Source organism: Chelonia mydas, chromosome 17 (genome assembly GCF_015237465.2).
Source record: "Chelonia mydas isolate rCheMyd1 chromosome 17, rCheMyd1.pri.v2, whole genome shotgun sequence".
NCBI lineage: Eukaryota > Metazoa > Chordata > Testudines > Cheloniidae > Chelonia > Chelonia mydas.
The window spans coordinates 1,576,832-1,603,502 of record NC_051257.2 but is presented as its reverse complement, the minus strand read 5'-3'; the positions used below and the strand labels follow the sequence as shown (position 1 = coordinate 1,603,502).

At 62.1% G+C, this 26,671-nt stretch overlaps 1 protein-coding gene across 1 annotated transcript; it reads right to left on the bottom strand.

Moving 5' to 3' along the window:
* Window positions 1-3,609: 3,609 nt before the first annotated feature.
* Window positions 3,610-21,198, bottom strand: TRAF4 (TNF receptor associated factor 4). The gene is made up of 7 exons (XM_037880714.2): window positions 20,989-21,198; window positions 7,970-8,021; window positions 6,658-6,762; window positions 6,351-6,512; window positions 6,014-6,175; window positions 5,694-5,849; window positions 3,610-5,516 (listed from the first exon to the last, which is right to left on the bottom strand). The coding sequence occupies exons 1-7, from the start codon at window positions 21,129-21,131 to the stop codon at window positions 4,884-4,886; spliced, it is 1,413 nt and encodes a 470-aa protein (XP_037736642.1). The 5' UTR covers window positions 21,132-21,198; the 3' UTR covers window positions 3,610-4,883.
* Window positions 21,199-26,671: the final 5,473 nt, after the last annotated feature.

Genomic DNA, 26,671 nt, shown 5'->3' with positions numbered 1-26,671 from the left:
TGGGCTCAGCCCTGCACTTTTAGTCTGCCCCCCCTCCCACCGACCCATTGCGGGCACCCATCAGCTAGAAAAATGTTACTGCCACCCCCTGTTAGGCATCCCCAGGAGGGTGGGGCTGGGGGTAGGGGGACAGTTTTTCTGTATCACGCAATGTTTAAATGTTCTTGGGCATCCAATCTGAGAAAACATCCTCCCAGCACCCAAAGGGCCGTAGAAACAGAGTCTAACTGTGCCCCCAGCTGGCAGAAAGCTTCTAAATACCACTGGTAATGCCAGGGCGTACGCGGAGTCGTCCTGCTCTGGAGAGGGCAGGAAACGTTTCACCTCTGGTGACGGTTTGTGCATGTCCCTGTATTTTCTTGCCTTCGGTTAAAGCAAAATTCTATAGGCACAGAACAGCAGGAGCGTGTTTGTACCTTGTCACACATCAGATATTTGTCACTAGTTGAGGAATCGACTGATCTGAGAAGTTCTTCTAGCTGCTATTTGTATGAAGTTACGCAGATGAGAGCCCTGCCCCCAGTTATAAAGCCTATTTTGATGTTCTCTGCTCAGCCCGGGAGACGAGTCTAAAGCCCACACGTGACAGCTGGAATGATCTGTCTGTCTCCGAAGACAATGGTAAGACACGTCACCCTCTAACGTACCAGTAAGGGAGCGTGTAGAGCGTCTTGTCTGAACATGGCATGAAGGACGAAGTACTCACCTGGCCCTGCACTGCAACCGACAAATGGCTGAACTCCTCATTTTCACCATATCGTTATCACATACATCAATTGGAACAGAACTATTGTACAGCAGAGGTGGGCAAACTATGGCCCCGGGCCACATCCAGCCCTCGGGACCCTCCTGCCTGGCCCCTGAGCTCCCCGCACCCTCAGCTGCCTGCCCAATGCTCTGGGCAAGAGGCCAGGCAAGCTCCCGGGGCAGCACAGCTGCAGACCCTGGCCTGGCCTCTGTGCTGCGCGGTGTGTGCCTGGCTCCAGCCGGGCGGTGCGGCTGTCGCGCTGCCAGCCCCTGGTGCTCCAGACAGCGCAGTAAGGGGGGCAGAGAGTAGGGGGGGTTGGCTAGAGGGCAGTAAGGGGGGCAGAGAGTAGGGGGGGTTGGCTAGAGGGCAGGGGAGTTTGGGGTGGTGGTCAGCAGGCAGGTGTGTGGATAGGGGTCAGGGCAGTCAGAGGGCAGGAAACAGAGGGGTTCAAATGGGGGCAGGGGTCCCGTCAGGAAGGAGATGGGGGGTTGGATGGGGCAGCAGGGGGCAGTCAGGGACGGATGGGGCAGGGGTTCTGGGGGGGGGCCGTCAGGGGACGGGGGGGGGGTTGGATGGGGCAGGAGTCCCAGGGGTGCCCGTCAGGGGCTGAGAAGCAGGGGGGGGGGGGTCAGATAGGGTGCAGGGGCCCCACCTGGCTGTTTAGGGAGGCACAGCCTCCCCTAACCAGCCCTCCATACAATTTTGGAAACCCGATGTGGCCCTCAGGCCAAAAAGTTTGCCTGCCCCTGGTGTACAGTCTATAGAGCAGTATAAATAAGTCATGGTCCGTATGAAATTTTAGTTTGTACTGATTTTGCCAGTGCTTTTTATGTAGCCTGTCGTACAAGTAGGCAAATATCTCGCTGAGTAGATGTATCCCTACGTAGCCCTGGCTGGGAACCACTGCACTAGACGTCAGATCATCTTGCTGTGACCACCTCCGTGTTCTGGCGCTTTGCCCTCAAACTGCTCACACGGGAGGTGGTGGGAGCAGGTTTATAGCCAGCAGGCAGATAGGTTACTACCTCCCACAGCTGAGAGCTCAGCTTGGTCTTGGGAGGGGCAGAAATCGCTTTTCTTTCGCACAAAGCTGGGGGGGAACGAGCAGTGTTCACCTAGAACGTATCTCCCTGACCAACTGCCAGCTCCCAAGCCCAGCGTTGTTAGACTTTCTTTGGGTCACCCAAAGGGCCATGAGCCACACACAGGCTGCAGTCGCCTTGCTGCTGCTTAGAGGCAAACTCTCACCCCGCTCTGCAGTTCAGAGACAGGCACTGGGCGTGGCAATGTGTACGCTAGGAGAAGGAGAAACGCGAAGCAGCAATGCCAGCCCCACACGGGAGGGAGGGCTCAAGAGAGCAGCTCGGGCCTGGTCAGCCCCAGGTGGGTGGGCAGCAGGGAGGGGAGTGGCCCCTGTGCCTGCTGAGGAGGGTGGTAAACACCAGCGCTGGGCTGGGCGGGAGCCTGCTGGAGGGCTCCCCTCTTGAAGCTGCTCCACTTTAATTACTGCCCTGAGTCTCGTCTCTTGCAGCCATTCCAGTTTAATGACTATTCACTGGGCCAAGCAAAAGTGCCCTGAGAGCAGCTCTCTCTGGTGCAGGGGTCGGGCTCTCCCCTGTATGTTGGAGACCCTGGTTCAATTCCTGGGTCTTTCCTCTTGAAGCCCTGCCACTTTAATTCAATATTAACTAGGCCACAGCACAAGGGCTGAGCAGGAAGCCCCCTGTAGTGCGGTGGGGAGGGTATTTGGCTGGGATGCTGGAGACTCTGGTTCACCTCTCACTTCTGCTGAGGACAGAGGCATTTGAGCAGATCTCTGCCACCTCAACTTCACCTTTTACTTACAATTTAACCAGCCACATGAAGCTCCTGCACCACTCCAGGGGTTCTAGGCATAAGAGCGGCTTACCCTGGGTTAGCACTGAAGGACATCTAGGCTTCTGTAAAGAGCAAGCTCAGTCTTAAGTTCCAAAAGGTAACACAAACTCCTTCCTGTATCTGTGATCACTTGCTTTAACCATATAAATAACGCTCTGATTGCCTTTTCCTATTTAAGAAATCCTCAAGTCATTTAGGAGAGGGCTGGCTGTGTACCTGAACAGTTCTCTCCTTGGGTACCATACATGTCCAGGAGCACTGTACGTGAAGTCTGTCTTCACCACATCTTCAGATGCTTCCGTGCACGTTCAAGCTTTCTCCAAGATGTGTCTCTTCACATCTTCTCGAACCATTGTTCATGGAATCGCCAAGTGCCACCCCTTGCCAAAAAGCCACTACCTTGTTCACAAGTCAACTTTCCCTCTTATAACATGGCTGACTGAAGCACCACAGATGATGGCTTCCACGAGCCGTCTTCCAACCTACTTCCCTGCATTACACTGCCCACATCATCCTGCAATTCATTGCAGGGCAAAGCAGTACAGGGAACATGCGTGAGGCTAAATATTTTCCAAACGTCCCGGAACAGGCTATTTGGAGCTCACCCTTATATCATCTGCGTGGGTCAAACAGACCGTTCTGCAAGGAGGCCGTTTGGGGGATGGAATGGCTCTTCGGATCGGATGCCCAATTGCATTTCAACATTACGTGATATAGAGAAACTGCCCCACTGCCCGCCTCTCCCCGCCCCCAGGGGGTGCCCAGCATGCCATAGCAATGACGTGTCTAGCTGGTGGGTTCCCCGAACTCATTGCTAAGACTCTGCTTTAAGTCGCACTGCCTCCCCCTCTACATTGCCCCAGCAGAGAGAGGGGTGATCTCATTTGCATATGGCAATTAACTGCAGTTCCTTTGCATGCCAAGCCCCACCTGTGGCCCAACCCCTGCGGCGTGAGGAAGGAAAGGCAGCAGGATCAAACCTGATAAATACAAGAAGAGTTTATTGAAAAAGTGTGAAGGCAGCAGGGCCGGGCAGCTCCGCAGCCAGGACAATAAATAACAGACGCCCTCCCCTCGGAGTGACGCGATATGGAAGACTCCCCGGTGATAAGACACATGCACCCCAGCTCCCCAGCCAGACGCTGGGGCAGGTGCTCACAAAACATGGCTCTGGGTGGAGGGGCCCTGTGCCCTCCGGGGGTCCCTGAGGCAGCAGGAAGGAGACGGAGCCTGGGGACCCTGGCAGCCGCATACCCAGCGCCAGGGGACCTGCCGGTTCCTTGCTGCTGGGGCATCAGGCTCTGGCTGGTCTGTACCTCCCTGTGGGGCTTCCAGAGCACCAGGGGGCTGGTAGCTACAAGGGGACCCCTCACTGGGGCTCCCTTCTTAGGGCTTCATTGCAAAGGCCTCATGGGAGGGGAGGGGGTCCCTGCCCCGCTACATGGCTCCTGTGTTGTCCAGGCTTCTCTGGGGCTCTCGGGGGGAGGGGGAATGCCCTAGCTGAGCTGCAGGGCACAGGGGCGAGTCCTGCCCCGAGGCGGGCAGCCTGCAGGGAGCCCCAGGCCTTGCCCCCTCCAGGCACTCAGGAGGGGAGGAGAGCTTGGGTTATATGACCAATGGCCCCAGTGGAGATCAGGTGGATCCACTTTGTCCCAATGGGGTGGCAGCCTAGACGCCCCAGATCCCCGGGGGCAATGCCACTGATGCTATCAGGACAGCATGGCTCTACCCCCCTGCCCCCCCGTGGGCACCGCTCCAGAGCTTGCAGGTGCTGGAGGGGGGCTGGGGTTCCCCCAGGCCCAGCTGCAACACCGCCCCACAGAGGTGGTGTTTCACTCTGGTGGGGCACAGGCTGGGGGCAGCGGTGACCAGCCTGCCTGGGCCCCACGGCTGTCCTGAGGCTGGAGAGCCAGCCCATGGGAACATGTATGGAAGGGCAGGGCCTGCTCTCCTTCCCACCCAGTCTGCAGGGCCTCTCCCTGCACCCCACGGCCAGCTCCAGCCACGGCGCTGGGTCTCAGCTGGCGGGGCCCAGGGTGGTTCCAGGCCATGGCTGCTGCAGGAAACCTGCTTGCGACAGTCCCTGCTCAGGAGGAGGCTGCTGGGCCTCTGGGGCGGAAACACCAAGAGGGCCCCAGTCAGACAAGCCCACGGTGCCCTCAGGCTGCTGCAGACCGAGAAAGGCCACGGAGTCGCTGCAACGCAGCTGCGGCCAGGCTGAGCCGCGAGGCCCCTGGCTAACGTCCCCATGCCAGGCTCAGGCCAGGATTCGCGGTGGGATCTCCACCGAGGCCTTGATGAAGACGGTGTTGTCCCGCACGTAATTGCGCTTCTTGATGTCCTCGTGCGAGATGAACTTGGGGTACCCGAAGCCCAGCGTGCTCTCGTCCAGGGAGCTGCGGGAGGCCCCCGGCTTCTGGAAATTCTTCCAGTTGGGGTCAGGGTTGAAGGTCTCAGTGATGTGCTGGGGCTTGGCCAGCGAGGGGTCGCTCTGGTCCAGCAGGGAGAAGGTGACGCGGTAGGAGAAGGGCCACTCCAGGAGGCTGTCGTACTGCCCCGGCAGCACCCGGATGTAGACGGACAGGTGGCTGCCCTCCCCGCTGCCGTTCCCGTTGAGGAACACGGACACCTGCAGCTTGTAGCCGTACCGGTGGGTGTAGAAGGGTGGGCTGAAGAACTCGTAGTTGCTGCGCACTTTGGACTCCTGCAGCTTGCGGGCGTAGTCTGCGATCTTCCAGATCAGGACCCCGTCACTGCTGACCAACAGCTCCTCCACATCCTGCCGCAGCTCCTGGATCTCCTGCCGCTGCCGGCTGACTAGGGAGCACACCATGCCCAGATGCACCTTGGTGCTCTCGTCCAGGTGCCGGCTCATGGCCAGCTTGGGGCACTGCACGGAGGAAGAAGCAGCCATCAATGGAGTGCAGCACAGAAGACAGGGAAGGGGCCGGCACTGGGGGGCCGGTGAGAGCCAGGGCTGGGGAGGGAGCTCCAGCAGGAGCCTGGGCGCTTGGGGCGGTAGTGCCGGCTCTGGCCCAGGCAGGCGGGGGCAGAAGGCAGCACTTACCCGATGTTTGCAGCCAGCGTCTTTGAAGGGGCACAGCACCACGGCTGTGCTGCAGTTCTCCTTCAGGTGCCCGGACAGGTCTTCTCTGGCGAGGCTGGGTGTCCCGCACTGGTTGGGGCAGGGCACGGGGTAGCGGGGACACTGGTACTGGTGATTCTGGAGCAGAGGGGGAGGCGCTGTTAGCTGGAGTAACGCTCCCCCAGAGACCGGCTGGGCCCCGACCCGGGCACACCCAACGGGCTCCCGTGACATGCAGCCCACCCCCGCCAAGGCCCAGGGAGCAGCACCCCCCCCACCCCCCCTGCAGGGCCCTGCCTCACCTGGATGGTGTCAAAGACAAACTGCTTGGTGCAGTAGGGGCAGGGCTGGGTGCGCTTGGGGCAGTCGGCCAGCGCGTGCTGGGACAGCAGCCGACGCATCATGCGAGCCCCACACTTGTTCTCGCAGTACACGCTCTCCTGGGGGCAGACGCCCTGGTGATTCTGGGGGACAAGAGCGCGATGAGCTGGTGCCAGGGGGCATCACCCGCGGGGCCGTCCCGGCACCACCCCTGCCCCTCGCACCAGCCCCCTGCGAGGGGGACCCCGTGGGGCTGGCCCTGCCCCCGCGAGGGACCCTGGCTCCCCACACCAGCCCTGCCCTGCACCAGCCCCGCACCTCGTAGGCCTCGCCGGAGAAGTCGCTGGCGCAGAACTCGCACTTGACGCGGCGCTTGGGGCAGTCGTGCTGCAGGTGGTCGGGCAGGTCGCGCCGGCTCAGCTTGGTGCTGCAGCGATTGGGACACGGGATCACGTTGAAGCCGCACGTGCCGAGATGGGGCTGGCGAGACAGGAACGTGAGCAGGGGAGGGGGGGGGTGTGCGCGTCTCCCTCTCTCTCTGGTATCACAGCCCAGTGCCAAACCCGCCCTCGCTGCCCCTCCCGCCCCAGGCCCTGCAGCCGCTCCCCAGCCCCTCCCCGCTCACCTGCAGGTGCTTGATGTGCCCACTCCAGCGGCAGCCCTCTTCGCTGTGGATGCAGCGGATGGTGAGGCTCAGCACCTGCGCCTCCAGCTCGGGGTCCGGGTAGATCTAGGGAAAGGGACATTTAGAGATCAGGGGACTTGCACCCTGGGTCAGAACAGGACCAGGCCCATCCCAGGGGCACCAGCCACGCCCCGGAGCAGGCACCAAGCAGGGGCAGGGCGTTCCTGGCGAGGCCAGGGGGAGTCCTGGGGCCCAAGGCAGACAGTGAGTATGGACATGTCTCCTGCCCCTCACCAGGGTGTTCGTCTCCCCTGCCGGCCCGGTGTCTCCAGGACCAGGCGCTGCCTCAGCCAGGGGCAGGGTCCTGGCTTTGAGCCTCCTCCTTCCCAGCGGCTCCACACACAAGCATCATGCCTCTAAATCCACCTGCCCCGAGGAGGTGCCCGCCTGAGCCACTGGGCTGCCCACAGCCTGCTATGCCCTCTCCACAAGGGAGAGGCTGGACGAACCTGCCTGGGAACCACTTAGCTCAGGGTTAAATTAACCCCCTCTCCTCGAGTCCAGGGCTGGGACAGCAGGGGCTGCAGGTCAGGATTGAGGGGCACGGGAGGGGAGGGGAGGGCAGGGCCTGGGTCCTGGCTCCAGCAGCATTCTTCAGAGCGCTGGAGGAAACAAGCCAGATGCCCAGGGGCCCTTGCTGGGCGCAGGAGCTGTGGCTGGACCTCCTCCCCCCCGTGGGGTCTAGCTGTTTCCTGTTCGGTGGCAGGGGCTCTGCCATGCCAGGGCGGCGAACAAGCAGCCTTTCTTGGGAGAGGTGCCAGTTTCCCAGCACAGCTGCACGAAGGGCTCTCTCGCCTCAGAGCGACGTCGGCACCGCAGCCTGTGCCAGGCGTGCCAATGCACAATCCCAGGGCAGGCTGTGAGGGGAGGGGGTCCCTGTCTGTAACGTGGAGACTGTTTGCCAGATCTGTTTGCCACACGGACTCGCGCAGCCCGACACCCCAGGGAGGCCACCGGCTGAGGCCGTGCGCGGTCCACGCTGCCAGCTCCGTGGAACCTGATGCAGCGTCCCCCAGTTGGGGCAGCCCAGGCTGCGGGGAAGGGGGAGATTCAGCTCCCCATGCACTGGCTGACCTCCCTGCCAGACGGCTCGCCCCAGCTCTGGAGCCTCCATCCCTGGGCTGCAAATGGGGGGAGGCAGGAGACAAGTGGGAAAATGCTGCACCCGAGCCGAGCTCCCTGGCCACGCCATGCTGGGCACCAAACCCCCCTCCCCATGGCTGAGCTGTCATGGGCAGGGCGGGGCTCTCACCTTGGCGTAGTCGAGGGGCAGCTGATCCTCTGGACACTTGAAGACGCCTTCACTGCAATAGAAACGAGCCAAGGTCAAAGCTGGTGGGACAGCAGGGCTCCCTGGGGGGCAAAGTGGGAATTTTCTGTCGTTTTTTAGTAAGTCCCCTATGTGCCTCAGTTTCCCACACACACAGCACTTCCCTCTGTGTAGGGAAAGGGACTAGGTTTGCTCTGAGGGCAGGTGAAGACACAGAGGTGTGTGCATCACCTCCGTCTGAGTCATTTGACCCAGCCATGCCCAACGCCCAAGCTCTGCCTGCCCTGCGAGAGGAGCTCAAACCCAGCAAGGGACACAAGTGAACCGAACGCCCCCTTCTCTGCTCAGCCTCCCCCAGCAGCCTCTGGGGTGCATGGCCCCTCAAGCCACGCCACGGGGCGAGAGCGTCAGTGCCTCAAATGCCAGACTCTGCTTCTCCCGCCGGCCCGACACCTCCCAGGGTGTGACCCACCTTCCCCCCCAGGCTTTGCAGGGCGGGATGGGCTCATTCCCAGAGCAGCATGGAGCAGTGACCCCATCAGGGCCGGCAGGTTTGTACAATTTTTGGTGATGCCCAGAACAGATCCAAGTCCTGCCGCCCCCCACTCCCCACACACCTGCCTAAGGCTCTGGGAGGGAGTCGGGTGCAGGAGGGGGTGAGGGGTGCAGGCTCTGGGCTGGGCTGGGCGCAGCGCTTACTTCGGGAGGCTCCCGAAAGCGACCCACACCCCCCTCTGGCAGCGGCTCCGAGGCAGGGGGCCAGGGGGTCTCCACCCCCGCAGCTCCCAGCCAATGGGAGCTGCAGAGTTGGTGCTGGGAGCAGGAGCGGTGTGTGGGGGTGGGGGCGGGGGCGGGGTGTCTCCACGGACCATAGGGCCGTTCCGCTTTTGGGAGTGGCACGGAGCGAAGCCGGGCAGGAAGCTGCCTTAGCCCCACTGTGCTGCTGGTGGTGGCAGCCGGGGGCCCCGGGCCCTTTTACATCGCCCAGGAAGAGACCCGGCCCCAAACACTGGTGGAGCCGAGCCCCCGGCCCTGAACATTTCTGGAGCATGGGCCCCGGGAGGAAAGCAGGGCAGCTGCTCCCAGCCCTGGGCAGCCAGGGCTCTGCAGGCCAGGCCAACAGGCCCAGCTCCGCCCCATGGTCTGGCGCAGCTCCCCACAGCCAGGTGCTAAATGCCTCCCAGGCTCCATTAGAGGTGAGAAATCTGCCACCCCACAGCAGGAGCTGGTACCTCTCCCCCTCCCCCCCCACAGCTGCTCGCCAGATGTTGAGGGGTGGACGTGCTGCCAGGCAGCCCAGGGGCTCCTGGATTCCAGGAAACCGCCAGCTCTCAGCTCAGTCCCATCCACCCCTGCAGCTCCCCAGCCTCTGACCCTGGGAGGGGCTGACAGCTCTGCTGGGACGGCGCGGGGGGAGCGCTGCGCGTGGCTCAGAGACAGGTCACCCGGGGGGGCAGGGGAGCCCTGGACTGCGAAGGGCCTAGGCACCGCGGGGGGGGGCGGGGAGGGGGGAATGGATGACACACACTCTCCAAAAAGAACAGGAGGCCTTGTGGCACCTTAGAGACGAACCAATGTATTTGAGCATAAGCTTTTGTGAGCTACAGCTCACCTCATCGGATGCATGCAGTGGAAAATACAGGGGGGAGATCTATATGCAGAGAGAACATGAAACAATGGGTGTGACCATACACACTGTAACGAGAGCGATTACCAGCAGGAGAGCGGGGATGGTGGGGGACGGGACTTTTTGTAGTGATAACCAAGGTGGGCCCAAGTCCTCCTTTTCTTTTTGCGGATACAGACGAACACGGCTGCTACTCTGAAACATACTCTCCAGCCTCCCACAGATCCCAAGAGCCTGGACTCGGGGACTCAGCTGGGAAGATCCCTTGTGCAGTGCCCGTGCTCCGTGCGCCTCGCACAGCTGGCCAGCGATAGCAGCCCAGGTGCCCCCGCGTGGGGCAGGTGGCAGCGTTTGCCAGCGGCGCATCTAGCAAACAGGAGGCGCGGAGGCAGTCTGGGCAAAGCCGGCTAGTGCCTTCCCCAAACCCAGCCCCCAACCTGGAAACACAGCAGGCTCGCCCTGGAGCTGCCCCCCACCTGCCAGGGCCCAGACACACAGACACCTGCACCCCACGGGAGGGAAGGGGAGTCACCGCTTGTCCATTGATCAGCTTCCAGAGGCGCCAAAACCTGCGCAAGGCACCCTGCCTGGGGGACACTGCACTGGGCCCCACCCCACAGACAGCCTGAGTGGGGCTGGGCTGGGGCCTCTCCTGGCAGGCCTGGAGGTGCCCTGCGCGACTGGGCCTCCAGCACAGTGGAGCCTCTCCCAGAGTGCGCCTGAGCCTGCAGCCAGCACCGCTGCTCTTTCTGCAGGGCTTTCCCCAAGCCATTGCACGGATCCAGGCAGTTGCGCTTTCCCAGCCCATCCTTCAGGCTTCTCTGGCGAGGAAATGTGCCCTGTATCTGAACCTGGTAATAAGCCTGCCCCCACGTGCTCAGCTCCAGATGTTACCCCTGAGCTCATGGGGCCGGCAGCAGCAAGCCCTCAGCCCCCCAGCAGAGCTCCAGGAAAGGAGGGAGTCCCTTGGGTCCCATGGGAAAGGCCTTGCACAGCGCTAGCCCCATCTCCCTGCGCTGACAGCCCACACTGCCTGGGGTCCTCATGCAGCATGCGTGCAAGGTGCAGGCAGACCAGGACTGCCACGGCCAGGAGGGGAGAGGGGCCTGGCTGCAGCGACATGGGGGGCAGGTGCCACAGATCACTCAGCCCCCCGAGCTAGTCTCCGCTGGCCAAGCCCTTGCCCCAGGCAGGGCCGTGGGGAGCAGGGGCTGCACTCCAGGCCCCAGTGACAACCCCAATTCAGCATACCCAGAGGACACCTTCCCCGCAGGAGGCCAGGACGTGTCCAAAAGGTGGGGCTGGCCCTGGCTGCCTCCCCCACAAGCTCCGTGGGCACCGCTCCAAGCACACGGCTGCCTGTTAGGCCAGGGCAGAGCCAGGCACAGCCAGTGCCAGGCAGGGAGTGTAAACACCTTCCCTGCGTGACAAAGGTCAGCTACGCAGCGGGTGTCACGCCCGCAGGCAGCGCCTCCCTGTGAGTCACTGGGGCAGGGTGGGAGTCGACTACGCAAACGTTCCCCTCCCCTGGCACAGGCTGGATTGGCACGTGGAGCCCCTGCCCCCCCGTGGGTCTCAGCTCCAGAGCCCTGCACAGAGCCAGGCCAGTGATCACTACAGCAGGGCATTTACCTGGCTCACACCCCTTCCCTCCCCCCCTCCCACAGCCCAGGCCCGGCTCAGCCAGCTGCTCCTCCCCTCCCCCAGTTCCCATGGCCTCCTCTCCCCCTCACCAGCTGCCGGGTAAGTTACATGAACCCCTGATGGAAATAAACAGAGACTCCGGAGCGCGGCACCGTATCCCACGCAGTTCGAGCGTCCGCCCACTGCTTCCAAGCCCCAGGAGAGACTGAGGGAGGCCAGAGCAGGGGGGCTCCCACCTGGCCCTTGCACAGATTACGGGTTTTATCAAGGCCCACGAGCTGTGATTTCTGACCCCAGAAATGCCCCTACCCGACCCCCACCCCTAGCAGATGCTGCTTCCTCCCCTGACACCAGATCCCTGCTTAGGCAAGTGCTGCAGAGCTCAGTCCAACTGGCTTCCCCCCATCAAATCCCCTGACGGACAAACAGGGATGGGAAAGGCCCAGGCTGCAGCCTGGGAACAGGTGTCCCTTCAGCCAGGCTTCCAGCTGCTGCCAGCCTGGGATTCCCAGTGGGCTGAGACAGCAGCAGTCGCCCCACCGAGATCAACAGCTGCGGCCATCCTGGGCCAAGCACACCAAGAGTCCCACTGTGCCTCGGCCAGCCCCAGGCGCCCGCTCCAGAGGGGGGGTTGCTTCGCCTGCCCTGGGCTCCCCCATGCACATCAGGAGGTGGCGAGGGCATAGGCCAGCACTGGGCAATGCTCTGCTCTGCCAGCCTGCACACTGCCAGCCCCCCAGCTCAGATCCCTGCCCTCTCTCAGGCACTGAGCAGGGAGCCATGGCCGGAAGACACCAGGGCCCTGAACTGGGGGCCCGATGCAGAGCCCTACAGCCAGTGCTGGAGGGGCAGGAGGCACCCGTGGCCTGGGCCCAGCACTGCAGAGAGTCAACTGCAGCACAGGCCAAGAGCCCGTCGCAGAATCTGCAGCTACGCCTGGGCCAAGACTATGCAGAAAAATGCCCAACCTTTGCCCTACAGTGAAATCTGCTCCCAAGCCGAGGCCAGAGGAGCCACAGCCAATACGGGCCGAGGAGCCACTGGGGCCAGCCCAGCCCTTCCCTGCAACCAGCACTTCTCTTCCACCCCGAATCACCAGCATGCGGCAGCTCCCTGGCCCACGGATCTCACCTGCGACCACTAGGAGCTTGGCTGCACTTGCCAGATTCTTGGAGAACCCGGAGCACGAGGAGATTGAGGCTGGGGGGCCCGGCCCTTGCCTCCCCCTGCACAGGAACCCTCCTCCACCCAGCTGCACAGCGCCCTGCCTCGCTGGTCTGCCTCAGGCTTGCAACACAGCCAGTCCCACCAGCCTCCCTGTGGCGAGCGTCCAGGACAAGGTCTAGCAGCGAGGCCTGGGGGCTCGGACACAGCACGACCCGCCTGCCATCGGAGCACAGGGAGGCTGGCAGCCGCTCTCCAGACATGACAGGGTTACATCCCCGGCAGTGCTACTAAATCGCTCAGCCAGAATTAAGAAGCTGCCAGACGAGAAGAGCAGCATGTGACCGTGATTCCCAGGGGCCTGGCCCGCCAGCAACACGCACAGGAGCCATCGGGCAGGGCAGGGCAGGCAGCCACAGTGCATTTGCCCTCCAGACCTGAACAGCAGCTCTGCTGAACCGTGCTCGCGGCAGCCAGAACGGCCACACCTGGGACCACTCAGACTCTGCATGAGAGAGACCTCGGGGCCACGGGCACCGCCACAGCCCAGCCCAGGGGAGGGGACACCCCCCGTGCGACAGCCACCTGCCACAGCCCACAGACTCAGGGACTCAAGGCTAGAGGGGCCCATCGTGATCTGCTGGTCTGACCTCCTGCACATGGCAGGCCACAGAACCTCGCCCGCCCACTCCTGTAATAGACCCCTGAGCTCTGATAATACTCAGTCCTGCCATGAGGGCACGGGGCTGGACTAGACGACCTCTCGAGATCCCTCCCACTCCTACGCTTCTGGCTGAGTCACTGACGTCCTCAAATCATGGTTTAAAGTCTTCAAGTTACAGAGACTCCCCAATTTACACTAGTTTAAACCTGCAAGTGAACCATGCCCCACGCTGCAGAGGGAGGCAAAAACCCGCCAGGGTCTCTGCCAACCTGACCCAGGGTAAAATTCCTTCCTGATCCCAGATATAGTGATCAATTAGACCCTGAGCATGTGGGTGAGACCCACCAGCCAGACACCTGGGAAAGAATTCTCTGTAGTAGCTCAGAGCCCTCCCCATCCAGTGCCCCGTCTCCGGCCACTGGAGGTATTTGCTGCTGGCAGTCACAGTCCCATTGTACCATCCCCTCCACAAACTGATCAGCCTCAGTCCTCAAGCCAGTTGGGTGTTTTCCCCCCTAAACTTGTTGCTGGCCAGTTTATATCCTTGTGCTCACCCTGGCGCTTACCTCCACTAACCCCCTTCCCACCCGGGCCCAGAGAGCTCCCTCGGGCGCCCGGGGAGCAGAGACGCCGCCCCAGCGGCAGGATTCAGAGGGTGCCAGCAGCATTTCACACGGACTAACCAGGGCTGGATGGAACAAACGGGGCCAAGCAACAACTGCAGCCGGGGAGACAGGAGAGGAGCAAGGCAGGGCGCAGGGTTGGACAGCAGGGCAGCAGACATAGAGACTGAACGCCAGGCTTTCCAGCCCAGAGGTCTGACTGGGCCAGGCTCCCACTGCAAAGCTGGGATCTCCTACCCATGGCAGGGGCCTCTTCCTGGGGCAACAGCTCCTGTGCTTCCCAGGATGCCTGGTGGAGCTGGACAGGAAACTGCACCTGCCCTTCCCTCATAGTCGCTCGTAGCACCTGCGGACAGAGGTGTGACAGGAACACATGGGGGCCCTGGGCAGCTGGGAGAGCGCTGACCCGCCAGGGCTCCCCTTCCCGACTCCCAGGAGTGGTTCACACGTGTCACAGCCTGGCATCCAACTCGCCCCCTCGTTCAGCTTCCAGGCTGGGTTATTTCTACAGGAGGAAAGGCCTTTGCCAATGCCATGGCGGGGATGCCAGGCAGAGCCCCGGCCCCACGGCCTGCTGGAGAACAAGGGCTAGTCAGACCCCTAGCGCTCAGCCCCTATGGTCCCCCCCGCAGATGCACCAAGAGGGAAACCACCAGGTTTCGGCCAATACGGCTGGGTGGTTTCCTTGCCACCTGAGCCCAGCGCCGTAGGCCAAGCCCGCTTCCCTGCACAGGCCCCAGGCTGCCCAGCTCCCGGTTTGTTTGGGCGCCCGCTGTTCCTGTGGGGACAGTTGCTGGGCAGCGAGGAGAAATAAAGCCCCAGCCTAAGCAGCGGGATACATGGAAGCAGAGCGCTCGCCAGGGAGCCACACACCTGACGGTGCAGCACGGAGCCAGCCGGGCAATGGAACCTGGCCTCCCCGCATGCAAAGGCACCTCCCCCCGGGGACAGACCGTGGGCAGAGCCGAGCACTGCAGTACCCGAGAACGGTTGAGACAGCAGCTCCCACAGCTGGGCATAGCTCAGACAGCACCAGCCTCAGCACGTTCCCAGCCAGCCTCGGCTCTGCCTGGATTCCACGCCCAGAGGAAGCGACTAAGCCGAGGGCGAGGATTATGGTACACAAGGGCGAACGAGGCTCCTTGCAAAGGCTGGAGCAGGCTGGGGTGGAGCCCGGCCTGGCCGCGCCATGCTAAGCAGTGTGGGAGCCTGGCTCGCGCCAGCAGCCCCACCCCAGACTGGGCACAGGCACATGGCCTAGGCTAGCTCCAGGCGACCCGGCGGGAACCCTGCGGCTCCGGCAGCCTAATGCGCTCCCACGCTGGCTGCCATGCACCTCCCCAGCACCAGCGCCGCGCACAGAGCAAGGGTTAACCAGCACAGACAGGAACAGGCTGCAGGTCCCCCACAGCAGGGCGGGGGAGAACTGACATAATCCCCAACAAAGCCTGCTCACTCCACCACGGCTGGCTGGGCAGAGAATGTGCTGAGGCAGCAGTTAGGGAGTGAAGTCCTTGCCTTTGACCGTCCCTGAACACTGCGTGGTCTGGGGCTGGGCTGCCCAAGGGGGAGGAGGGTCACAGCACCCTCCCTGGGACCCTGCTCTGTTCCAGGCGCCAGCAGCAAGCTCAGCCATGCACCCTGCCCAACGCATCAGTTACCAGAGACTGACCCGAGCCCACGCCCCTTGCCACACCACGGGGGCTGGGCAGAACAGCAGCCCTGCAGCAGGGTCAGCACCTTCCGAGGGTCCACAGAGATCCCCTAAGGCAGCATGACGTGCGAGAGCCAGGGACAGAACCCAGGAGTCCTGACTCCCAGCCCCCTGCTCTAATCCAGTAGACATCTCCCCTCTCTGACATTAGAAATCCTAACTCGAGCCAAGAGCCAGACGCAGGCCCCAGGCAGCATCAGTGCAGGTGACCCAGGGAGATAAGTCAGCTTCCAGCTGCCCCCAGCCACGTCCTAGTCACCCCCTCCACGGCACCATAGGATGGAAGGAGCCTCTCTTGAGAAACCCCCAGTTTTGCACAAATCAGGTTCCTCTTGTCTTCATATGGCACTTGCCTGGCTCCTTCCAAGAGCCCGCGGCCTTGGGGACTCTCCAGCTCTGCTCAGCGGAAGGTCGCCCTGATGGAGGGGTCACCCCACAGAGGGTGGGGCCCCTCCCTGACTTGGCAGACTGGGGCTGGGTTCAGGGGCTGTTGACTGGGACCACCTGACAGCAGAAACAGACAGTTTGCCGTGTTTACACAGGGCTCAGCTCCTTGGTGCAGCCCCTGAGGCCTCCGCTCCCAGCCCTGTGCCAGCTCAGTCCTGGACCAAGCAATCACAAAACACTTTCCGAATTCCTGGCTACGCAGCCAGCCCAGCAAGACTGGGCATGCCCGGCCCCCACACCACCAGGAGGGCTGAGCGCCCCGGGGGACGGGGAGACACTGCTCTGAGCTGCAGCCAGCCCTCGCTCCTTTAGCCCAAAAGACGGGAGCACATCCCCCCACACCTCCAAACAGCCAAGAGACCAAGGCACAGAGCCCAGCGAGCCAGGACACTCTGCACCAGCCCCTTTGGGGAGGGGAGCGCATTTCCCATGGCCAATAGCCCCACCAGCAGGAGGGGATGCCGCACCCCGGGACAGGCTCCTGCAGGAGGGGGCGCTGAAGGGGGAGCCCAGAGGAGGACGGTTCCTCCCCTACAGGAGCTGTGGTTCTCCCAGCCGTGGTCCGTGCAGCTCCCGCGAGAGGAGCCCATACACCTTGCGTGCACGAGACCAGGTTTTTTTTTGGCTAGCAGCATCCCTCAGGGCCACACACGTGCTCTGTGCCTCCTCAAGCTCCCAGACAGCGGCCAGGCGGCAACTCCCCTTTCCCCCCCAACTCAAACCCAGGCAGCCGAGGGCTCCTGAGAGCAGGGCCGAGGGCTGGTGATGCCTGGTGGCATCACAGATGGACACGGGTAGCTCACCAGCGCCAGTCCTGCCAGGCCAGGGAGGCTTGGGCTGCAGTAGAAGCCTGTAAGTCTCAGGAGGGGAGGTGCCTTGCTGGGAGCAGGGAACATGCCCCAGTGACTGTGAAGAGAAGACCTCCCCTGGGGCAGTGAAGAGGTAGAAGGCGCTTTCAGCCCCAATCCGTTCACGGGGCCAGCGGACATCTCGATACAGACGATGGGCCTGGCTCAGCCAGAGCCTCATCCACTGGGTCCGGGCCAACGCTCATGGCAGCATAGTGCTGGGCCAGGAAGCATCAACGTCCTTCCCTGTCCCCCGTTCCAGGAAGGGCTGGGAGGACTTGCTGTGCCTATGGGAAGGCCCCGATTTCCCTCAGCGCAGAGCTGCAACCCCTCAGGGGCTGTGGTTGGCTGTACGGGGTCCTTCCTTGGGGCCCTGTCTGACGCTCCGTGGGGTTCAAGGCGACGCTGGCTTGGCCATTTGGAGGGTTCTGACGCTCACCGTCTGGGGGCTGACGAGACCATCGTGGACTGTCCCAGACAGTGGAGTTTCAGCCTCATGAGTCCAGAGAAGGACGAGGATGCTGAGCATCTGCTGGGAATGTGGGATTCTCACAGACAAAACAGGTCCCAGCTGTGCCCATTGTCAGGGGAACCAGTCCATGGAAGGAGGGCTAAGCCCTGGGGCTTGATTCCTTCGCTACAGAGACCCTGTACGGTGAGGGTCTGTGCTGGGGGAGGGGGTGTAACCAGAGAATTTCAGGCCACAGTCACCCTCAGCCCATGGTGGTCAGGAGCGCCGAGGTTCTCAAGCCACTTAGTCTGAGCTAGGAACGTGCAGGTTCGACGTGCGCCAGGTTCGGTCTCGCTGCCACGGGCATTAAACGGAAACGGAGACAAGTCAGAGCCACCCCTCCTGTTCTGCCCCCGTGTGGGAGCACAAGGTGCACACGCAGCCCTGCCAGTCACAAAAAACCAGGTCTCGTGTGCGAGGCACGTGCACCCCTGCAGTGGGGTCCATGCCGACACGCTCAAGGCAGTAGCCTGGGTTCTATTCCTGCTCACAGGCACCAGGGCCAACGCTGGGCTCCTCATTCCCAAGCCAGGGGTTTAGTTAAACTCTGGACAACGCCACAGAGACTCAGGCTGGCGTGCTGGTCAGTGGGCCTGGGCATCGCAGCCACAGGGAGCATGGCCATGGCCCGGGGCCAGCCGTGGGTCCTGGCACCAACCTGTGCTCTAGTCCTTCCCCCCGCCCCGACACTGCACACCAGGCACCCAGCTCAGCCCCAGAGGGTTCTGCAGTCCCAGAGACCCCACAGCTGCCCGCTTTGCACTTGGTGACAGTGGAGTTGGGCACCAAGGGGTTAAACACGAATCGTTCTACACAAAACAGCCCTCAGAGGTGGAGGGGCTTCCTTGGCCCCCAGCCCTGCCCTGAGGGAGGGGGGACCGCAGCCCCCCAGACGGGAGCTACAGGCTGCTGAGGTGTGTCAGGCTGGAGAACATGACTGAACCAGCCCCCCTCCGAGCACCGACAGCCAGAGCCGCCTCTCGCCCCGCCGGGCCTCATTCAGGAAGCAGGAGGCAGAGGACTGGCTGGTGGTGCTGGAAGCAGCTGGCTCTGGGAGCGTTCAGAGGCGCACGCCAGGCTTCCCTGGCGAGGCTGTGGACAGCTGGCTAGCCCGAGAGAGACCCTGCCTGCCCGGCGGGGGTGGGGGGGGCCAGGGACGGCACATGCCAAGCCCTGGCAGCACTCTGGCAATCCACAACCGCTCAGCAAGCCTGTGGGAAGCTGCTGCCGCAGGTGACCCCTCCAGAACCCCATGGCTCAAGCATGCTTCAACAGCAGGGATAGATGCTGTGGTGTGGACAGGGCTCAAGCACCAGCGGCTGCAGAGCTCCATCTCTGGTGAAGGGCACAATCCTGCCAGGAGGATGGAGTCTCACAGCAAGGAGAGGGGCAGGGCTGTGGAAGAAAGGCAAGGTGCCCGAAGGAAAACCGCTCGCCCTGAAGCTCCCACCTATGTCCCCACACGCACACGTTTAATCCCAATTTGAAGACTCTGCTTTTTAGGTCAGTGTTGCAATTGCTGAGAGCTAAGCTGGGCTGGGGCTCTTAAGGGAAGTCCGGCAAGGGCTGAAATAAATCCCATTTGGCACACTTATTTCCCAGCAGTGTCCCCAGCACAAAGGCGCAGGGATCCTGAAGGCCCTGAGTGCACCGGGAACAGGACCGACCGTGCTAGCTACACACTGTGCAACACACAAAAAGGCTCCTCTCTACCCACTGCCACTGCATGGGCTGCTGAGCCCGCACTGCCTCTCAGAGCCTCTATGCCCGTCCCCTGACCACAGACCAGGCCTCTCCTAACCCAGTGCACAGCTCCCAGCCCTGCCCACATCTGCAGCTGCTGTACTGTGATCTGTAGCACTGGGACCCTGCTGTGCCAGGCGCTGTACACACGCAGCCCAGGTTCTCAGCAGGGTCTGCCCATTTCCAGGGGCTTGCTCACAGCACCAGAACCTGAGAGAACACTGTAGCCAAACCACCACATGGAGCTGAAGGGTCTGGGGGCAAACAATCCTATGGGCCTGCAGCAGGGTGGGATGTAGCCTGGCTGAGCTCTGGCTCCTCAGAGAGGGTCTTGTCGTGGCCAAGGGTTTCCCCTCCCCACTTCTGGAACCCACTTCTGCAATAAAGTGGCTGTCCTGCCCCCCCCCCCACCCGCCCCATAGCAGGGAACCAGCTGGTCTCCAGTCAAACGGAGGAGGGCCCAGGGTGGCATGGAGCTGCAGCTGCTGAGCTGGGCACATAGCCAGCATGTTTGCAGGGTCCTTCCCACTACCAGGCCACGTGGGGCAGGCAGAGAGGGCTGCAGCGTGACTGGTATCAGGGAGGGATGTTCGGACAAAGGGCGCGGGGGGCAGAGTGCAGAACGGACAGGCTGGTGCCACCACCCAAGGCAGAGCCTGGAATGCACCAGAGTGTGAACCCGCCAGGACTGAGGGGTTAACCCCCCACCCTCGCCCCCGCAGACCGAGACTGAGCCCACGGGTGGGAAGCGAGTGAGAACTCAGAGCCAAGAGCAGGACAGCCCCCAGCTGGGAGAAACAGGAGTCTGTATACCCTGGGCAGGGGCCCCCTGGTCCGTCACCATGTAGAGAGCACCCGGCTTCTCGCTCCGCAAAGGTGGGCCACAACGCCTACCAGCACCCTGGACGTGGGGACAACGGGGACATCTCCACTGTGGTGCCCCATTGCAGGGACCCAGCCTGGAAACGGGGGGGGGGGTGGGCGGGGGGCCAGGCTGCCATTACCCACAGGGACTCCCATCCTCCTTCACAAGGCGAGGGCACAAGGCGAGGGCAGGCTGGGACTGCTGGACTGGGCAGAATACGCAGCTAGATGCGTGTCCCTCCTGCAAGCCCGGCCGGCTGGGGCAGGGGCAGGGGCAGGCGGGGCGGGGCAGGGCGCAGCTCCCAGCCCCGCTGCACCCAGGGCGCTGCCCGCCGGAGCCGGGCGGAACAGCCACGTGTGAGGACTCAGGAGCGACGTGACCCGACCCCGTGTCGAGCCTCACCCCCCCCGCACCCCGGGGGGCTGGGCAACGCCTGACACTTGCACCCCCCCGCTGCACACACGGCCCCCCCAGTTCGTTCTGCCGCAGGCCCCCGAGCCGCGCACAAGAGGGGCCGAGGGGGGGACGTCCCGCCCGGGGACAATCTCCGCACCTGCCCAGGGACGTCACGAAAGCGGCGAGTTTCGGCCCCACCTCCCGCCGCGCGCGGAGCCGAGCCGGGCCGAGCCAGGCAGCGGCGACCGCCCCGGGGCGCTGCGGAGAGGCCGGGCCGCTCCGCCCGGGGGTCCCGGGCCCCCTGGGACCCGCGGCCGGGGGGGGCCAAAGCGCCGGGCCAGGCGGGCACCAGAACAAACCGCCCGGGGCAGGAGCCGGGCTCTGCCCAGCCCCGGCTGCCGGACGCGCCCCCCCGCTGCCCCGGGGGCGGAAATCCCGGGGGGCTTTGCCCGGGGGGCCCCCGCCAGCCCGGCCCAGCCACGAGACCCCCCCCCCCCGGGCCCGGCGAGCAGCCCGGGGAGCCCCGCACGGTCCCAGCGCCGGCCCGCGAGAGCCACGAGCCCGGGGCGCTCCGGGGGGTTGGGGGGGCGCCCCCCCGGGCCTGACGTAACAAAGGGATCTCTGACGTCACAACCCCCCCCCAGCCCCCGGTCCCGCGAGCCCCGGCGGCGAGCCCGGGCTCGAGGCGCCCAGGCCGGGACCTTGCCCCCCCGCGCCCCCCCGGGCAGAGCCCGCCCGAGCGCGCCGGCGGGCACCTGAGGAACTCCTGCAGGCAGGTGTCGCAGAAGCGGTGGCCGCAGGTGGAGACCTGCACGGGCTCCCGCATGGCCTTGCCGCACAGCGGGCACAGCAGCCGCCGCTTCGGCTTCTCCAGGAACTTGTAGTCGAAGCCGGGCATGGTGGGGCCGGGGCCGCCGCTCGCCCCGCGCCTGCCGGGCACCGACTGGGGCCGCGCCGCGCGGCGGCTCCGGGGGCAGGCGGCGGCCCCGCCCAGGGCGGCCCCGGGCCCCGCGCGGTCCTAGCGCCCGGCCGCGCCGCCCCGCCCCCTCGGGGCGCGAGCAGGGAGTGGGGGTGGGGGGGTTCCCCGGCTCGGCCCCCGGGGGCAACGCCACAGCGGCTGGCAGAGCAGACACCGCGCTGCCCCCCCGCAGCCTAGGGCTGCTCCCGCCCCCACGGTTGCCAGGTCAGCGCAAGACTTCGCTCAGGGGGGTCACAGCCCCGGGTCGGAGTCCCCAGAGCCAGGCCAGGGCCACCCCCTGCCCCCGGCTCCCTTCCCCTGCCGCAGCCCAGTGGGCATGGCCCGGGCCGGGGAGCCGGGGTCTGGTCTAGTCTTGGCTCTGCCACGTGCTCCCTGGGTGTCCTTGGTTGAGTCACTGACACCCTGCGCCTCAGTGTCCCGCTCTGGGCTCTTTGCTTACCTGCGCCTGGAGGAGTCATTAGCTCTGGTCGGCCACGTGCTTTGAGACTGGCGCGTCTCCGGGGGTGGCCACGCTCCCAGGCCAGGCCCAGCACCCGGGTGGCGGGGGAGGGGCGGTGATTTCCCCGTCTGGCGCCCAGCAGCGGGCTAACCACACTCCCGCTCCGCTCCGCTGCACCGACCCCTGAGCTGCCGCACCCCGCGACGGGCGGGGAGGAGGGCGCCACCTAGTGATCACACCTGTTACCCGCACAAGTTACTAAACCGAACACATCTGGAGCAAGGTGAGACTACCAGCAGCGGTTCTCAAACTGGGGGCCAGGACCCCATTTTAATGGGGTCACCAGGGTTGCCTTGAAGTTGCTGGGGCCCGGAGCAAAAGGGCTTCCACCCTAGGTGGCAGGGCTGGGTTACAGGGCCCGTGCCTGGGGCTGAAGCCCTTGGGCTTTGGCTCCCCCCCGGGGCTCAGGCTTCAGCCCCCCGTTCTGGGGTGGTTTTTGTTGTCGGAAGGGGGTCGCAGTGCACTGAAGTTTGAGAACCGCTGCGCTAGACACTCCTTGTCAGGTGGATACGGTGCTGCGCGGCTCCAGGCCCTGGGGTGGACATTCAGGACCTAGAGAGCACAAAGACCTGCAGTGACCCCTGTGGCTAATCTCAAACAACTGTTTTGTTCGCTCCTGAGACCTGTACAGCCACCCCCACTGAAGGACATTTGCCCCAATGCTGGGCCTTGGGGGGGCATGCTGATGAGGGCAAAAACAATCCCGTTCCCTATTTCTCAGAGCAGAGAACATCCCATTTCTCTCCATGCAAACCGTCAAGACTCTTGGCTTAGCCCCTCTTCCCCGCCACTGGGAGTTGGGGGCCCTCCTCGGACTGCATGGGTACGTATGCCAAGCAGGCGATAGCCTTCCTGCCCCGCGTCTCACCTTTTTCTCAAAGAGTTTGGAGGGAGGATAAAAGATGCAAGGAGCAGAGCCAGACTAAAGCTGCCACCCTCCAGCCTCCACTTGCTGCTCTCAGAAACCAAAGCAGCATGTAGGAATGTGTGTCCCTTTCCCCGGAGGCTGGCAGAACAGGTCCAACCACCGTTTGGTGCCCACCGGCTGACAGGGTGAGGAGCAGGTGTCTGGAGCCTAACCCGCCCGTGCTCTAGTCCTTGTCTCATTGAGGGTAGTAGTTGCTATGGTAACTTTTGGGTTTAGTTTTCAAATAGCAAATGGAACACTGAGGGATTCCTGGGGGAAATGCTAAGTGAGTAAATCCCCATCATGACGCTTGCTACACATGTTCTTCTCCCCAAAAAGTCTTGTTAAAATCTGCCAGGTTCTGCCTGGTGGGAGCAAAACCCGGCCCCCCAGCGTTTGCTAGAATCAAGGCAGGCACAAAACTTGTGGGGTACAGGCTGCAGCCCCCACATACACAGCCCGGGGTGGGGGGGGAATGATATCCCAGGGAATCAGGTTCTGTGCTAGCAGCTTAATCTGCCACATGCATGGTGTTACCCTACCTGCTGTCAAGCAACTGGATATATGACAGATGGGTTAAATGAATGGGGCATCCAAATTTAAAAGAGGGTCTCTGCCAGTGCATGCCAGGAGCGCACTGGGATCCCTCTCCAGCAGACTGGGCACCAGTGTGACTTGAACTACAGGCCCTCAACAGCTCTGGCTGATGGGAGAGGACTGGTCTCCAGCCACACACTAAGACGACAGGCAGGAAAGGTTAACAAACGGGCTTTGTGAAGGCAGTAAGCTGGTAGCAGAATGGGCTAAACTTTAACCAGCAGGAATTTGCTCCCTCACTTTCCCAGAGCTCCTGGAAATGCTACATGTGAGAGATTAACCATGGGTGGCCTTATGAGAGCAGGCTGGGAAATGCCATTAGAATACTGGACATATCTGGAGCTTGTTGATTGGCCCCCAACGATATCCCACCGGGTCTGGCATGCTGGCTGCATGGCCCATGGCATGTGGGTAACTATTCTTCCCATTCTGTTTTCTAGTAGCCATAAAACGCTTCAGGCTGGGGGAGCTCCGCATTCCCTTTCTGGTTCTGCCACTGACTCACAGCATGACGTGCGTGCTTAGGTGTCTCTTGCATTACAGTTCAGCCAGTGTCAGGGAAGCCAAATACAATGTGATTATCCCCTAAGCCCTCCTATAGCATAGATGGCTCTTAATTGTATTCTGTAGGCAAAAGAGCTAAGGCCTTCGCCGTGTCCAAGCTTTAGCTCGCTCTGGGAACACAGTTAGGGTCCTGTCTACACCACAAAATGGACCCAGGTTGTTCAGTTGGCACTTGAGTTGTGGTCTAGCCTAGGCTGGGGCATGGCTGTGAAAGCTGGTCCCATCCCCCTCAGGCTGGCCAGAACAGGATAGAACGTGCTCCTCCAGCCATAACTCCATGTAAACCATCTCTGCACACAGCTTTAAAAGGGGGCGGGGGGGTTCTAACTGCGCTGTGTCAGTGTCCCATGCGGAGAATGGGGACAGAACTTAGCTAGCTCACAGAAGTATGTGCAGGTCCATTAACGGAGGCCTGCGAGCCCCGTGGGACTCTCCGATGAAAGGCGCTAGCAGGCTAGAGAGTCACTATTTCTATTTATTGCACTTTGATGTTTAAAACTACTCAGCCTCTAAGCCCACTGCAGAGAGCATTTCTGACTCATTAGCTAGTGGGAACACGAAGTCATCAGAAGGAGCTGGCTGGAGAGATGGGACAGCCTGAAGCGAGGAGTCCCTGTCCCTGCCATGGGGTTTACAAACAGGAAAGATCAGCCCATTTCAGAGCCTGATCACTATCGGATATTGCATGTCTATGGCTCCCTCAGGCCCAGATGCCTCTAGGCACATCGGCAGTCACTAGAAATACGGGCAATACATGACCTCGCTCCAGTCACCCCCAGAGCAGCTACTGTACTTATAACCTCCGCAGCTACCCTGACAGACAGGCAGTCCTCCTACACCCAGTGCCCCCAACAGCCCATCACAACCCACCTACAAACACACACACACTCACTCTCTCTCCAACTGTCAACTGAGAACAGAACAAAGCGGCCTGGGATTTCACCAGCTCCCTAGGGATCTTCTACTTCTTGAGTCCCTCCCCTCCCTCTTCCTGGTGTTACCATCCCTTCACACAGGGAGAGCTGATTATGGATGCTGCTCCACTCCCAGGAGATGCTTAGGAGAGCTACAGAAACTACATAGTACAGAGTTTCGTGCCCCTTCCCAATCCCGCCACCGCTGAGTCCCTAGGCCAAGTGATGGGCCTTCAGCTTTTCTTCAGGAACATGGACAATGCACAAGATCCACCTCAAGCTGGAGAGAACAGGAGGGAAATGGGTTGCCTCGGCAGCCTTCCCCTTTCCAGCATCATCTCCTGAACATGTTCTTTTTTCTGTCCGTCCTCCGGAGGCTCACCAGGGATAGTTGAGGGACACTGCTGCTCTGGAACAGTCCTGTGGCTGAGCTGTCCTCTTCACCAGGACAGGGCCCATCTCTCCTCTATGCGCTCCACGTCCCTCTCCTGCTGCTGGCCCCGTGGAAAGTGCTCTGGCTTTGGAAGCGAGCTGCGAGTAGGGGGCGCGCATGAAAGGGGCGTGTGCACTTCAGTGCCTGTGGATCCGGGGCTCCTTGCCCTTGGCTGGGATATGCTGCTAGAGGAATGTACTCTAGCCCCAGCTCCTCTACACATAGGACTAAGAACAAGCCCACAAGCCGCGGCATAGGATAAGCGGGAGCTTTCACTGGGGTAGCATGAGCTTGTGCGGGGAGCAAATGCACAGGCTTGAGGATGGAATGGCCTGTTAGCTCTGGCTGTTGTGCCTCAGGGAGGGAGGACATGCCTCAGCCTGTAGTTCTGAGAGCTCTAGTGTTGTTCTGGGGCCTCTTTGTTTCTTTTCCGAGCTGGGTCACAGTCCAGTATTAAATTCTTCAAATGACCTTGCTGAACTCCGGGGCTTCAAAGATTAACTCCAGTGCTCAGCAAATACGAACAGTGGTTGTGAATTCCTGCTGGCTCTGGCCTTAGCTTGGGGCTGCAACACCCCAAACTCCACACACACCAAGGTGTAACATGAGTGAGAATCAATGGGGTAGGGTGTCCATACGTCCCAATTTGGCCAGGACAGTCCCTTTTTTAAGCCTTGTCCTGGTCATCCCGACTTTTTTGACAAAACAGGGCATTTGTCCTGTTTGCTCTTGCTGCCTGATGATCAGTTGGCAAAAGCAAACTGGACAAAGTGGGGCAGGAGAGCACCAATGCCAGCCCCACATGGGAGGGAGGGCTCAAGAAAGTGGCTCGGGCCAGATCAACCCCATGCACAGTGGGGAGAGGGGGCCTTGGGCTGGTCCTGTGCAGTGTCCCACTTTCCCTTTGGGAAAATATGGTCACTCTACAAGGGAGATTACTGGGGTCTTCCCCTCTGGGAGCACATTGTTAATGAGCTGGCTCCTCACGCTATTACAGTCCCTAATGCTGCCATCCCCCATGGGCTCTGCTGAGAAATGGCCCTTCAGTAGGCCATAAAACAACATCTCTCATGCAGTAAAAGCCCCAGAAGAGGCTCCGGAAGTGGAGCTGGTGCCAGCAGGTCTCACCTCGGCAGGTACTTCATCTTGGGGAGGAGCTGTTTTGCTCCAAGGGGACATAGGAAACCAGGTGGCTGGTGTCGGACTTTCCAAGGGACTGGTTTATGGTGGATTTCTACTCAACTCCATACTCTATTGGCAGGAGAGGCTGTACAAGTGCTGCCAAAGTGCAGGACAGAGACCTTGTGCTGTCAGAGGCAGACATGGTTCATCAGGGAGCTGCCCTGCCTAGGTTATGGAGTCACAACCCTCCCGTCCAGTGGCCATTCCTGGCCAGTTCTGACCCTCTGGCAAGTCTCTCCAGAGGCAAGAATAGCATCTCCCTCCAGGAAGGCTCCATTTTCCCTCAGCTCTGGGTCGGAAAACAGACTGGCCAGGCTCTTCGGAGGGAATCTCTCACCTGCGCTTCCACGTTGGAAGTGCCCC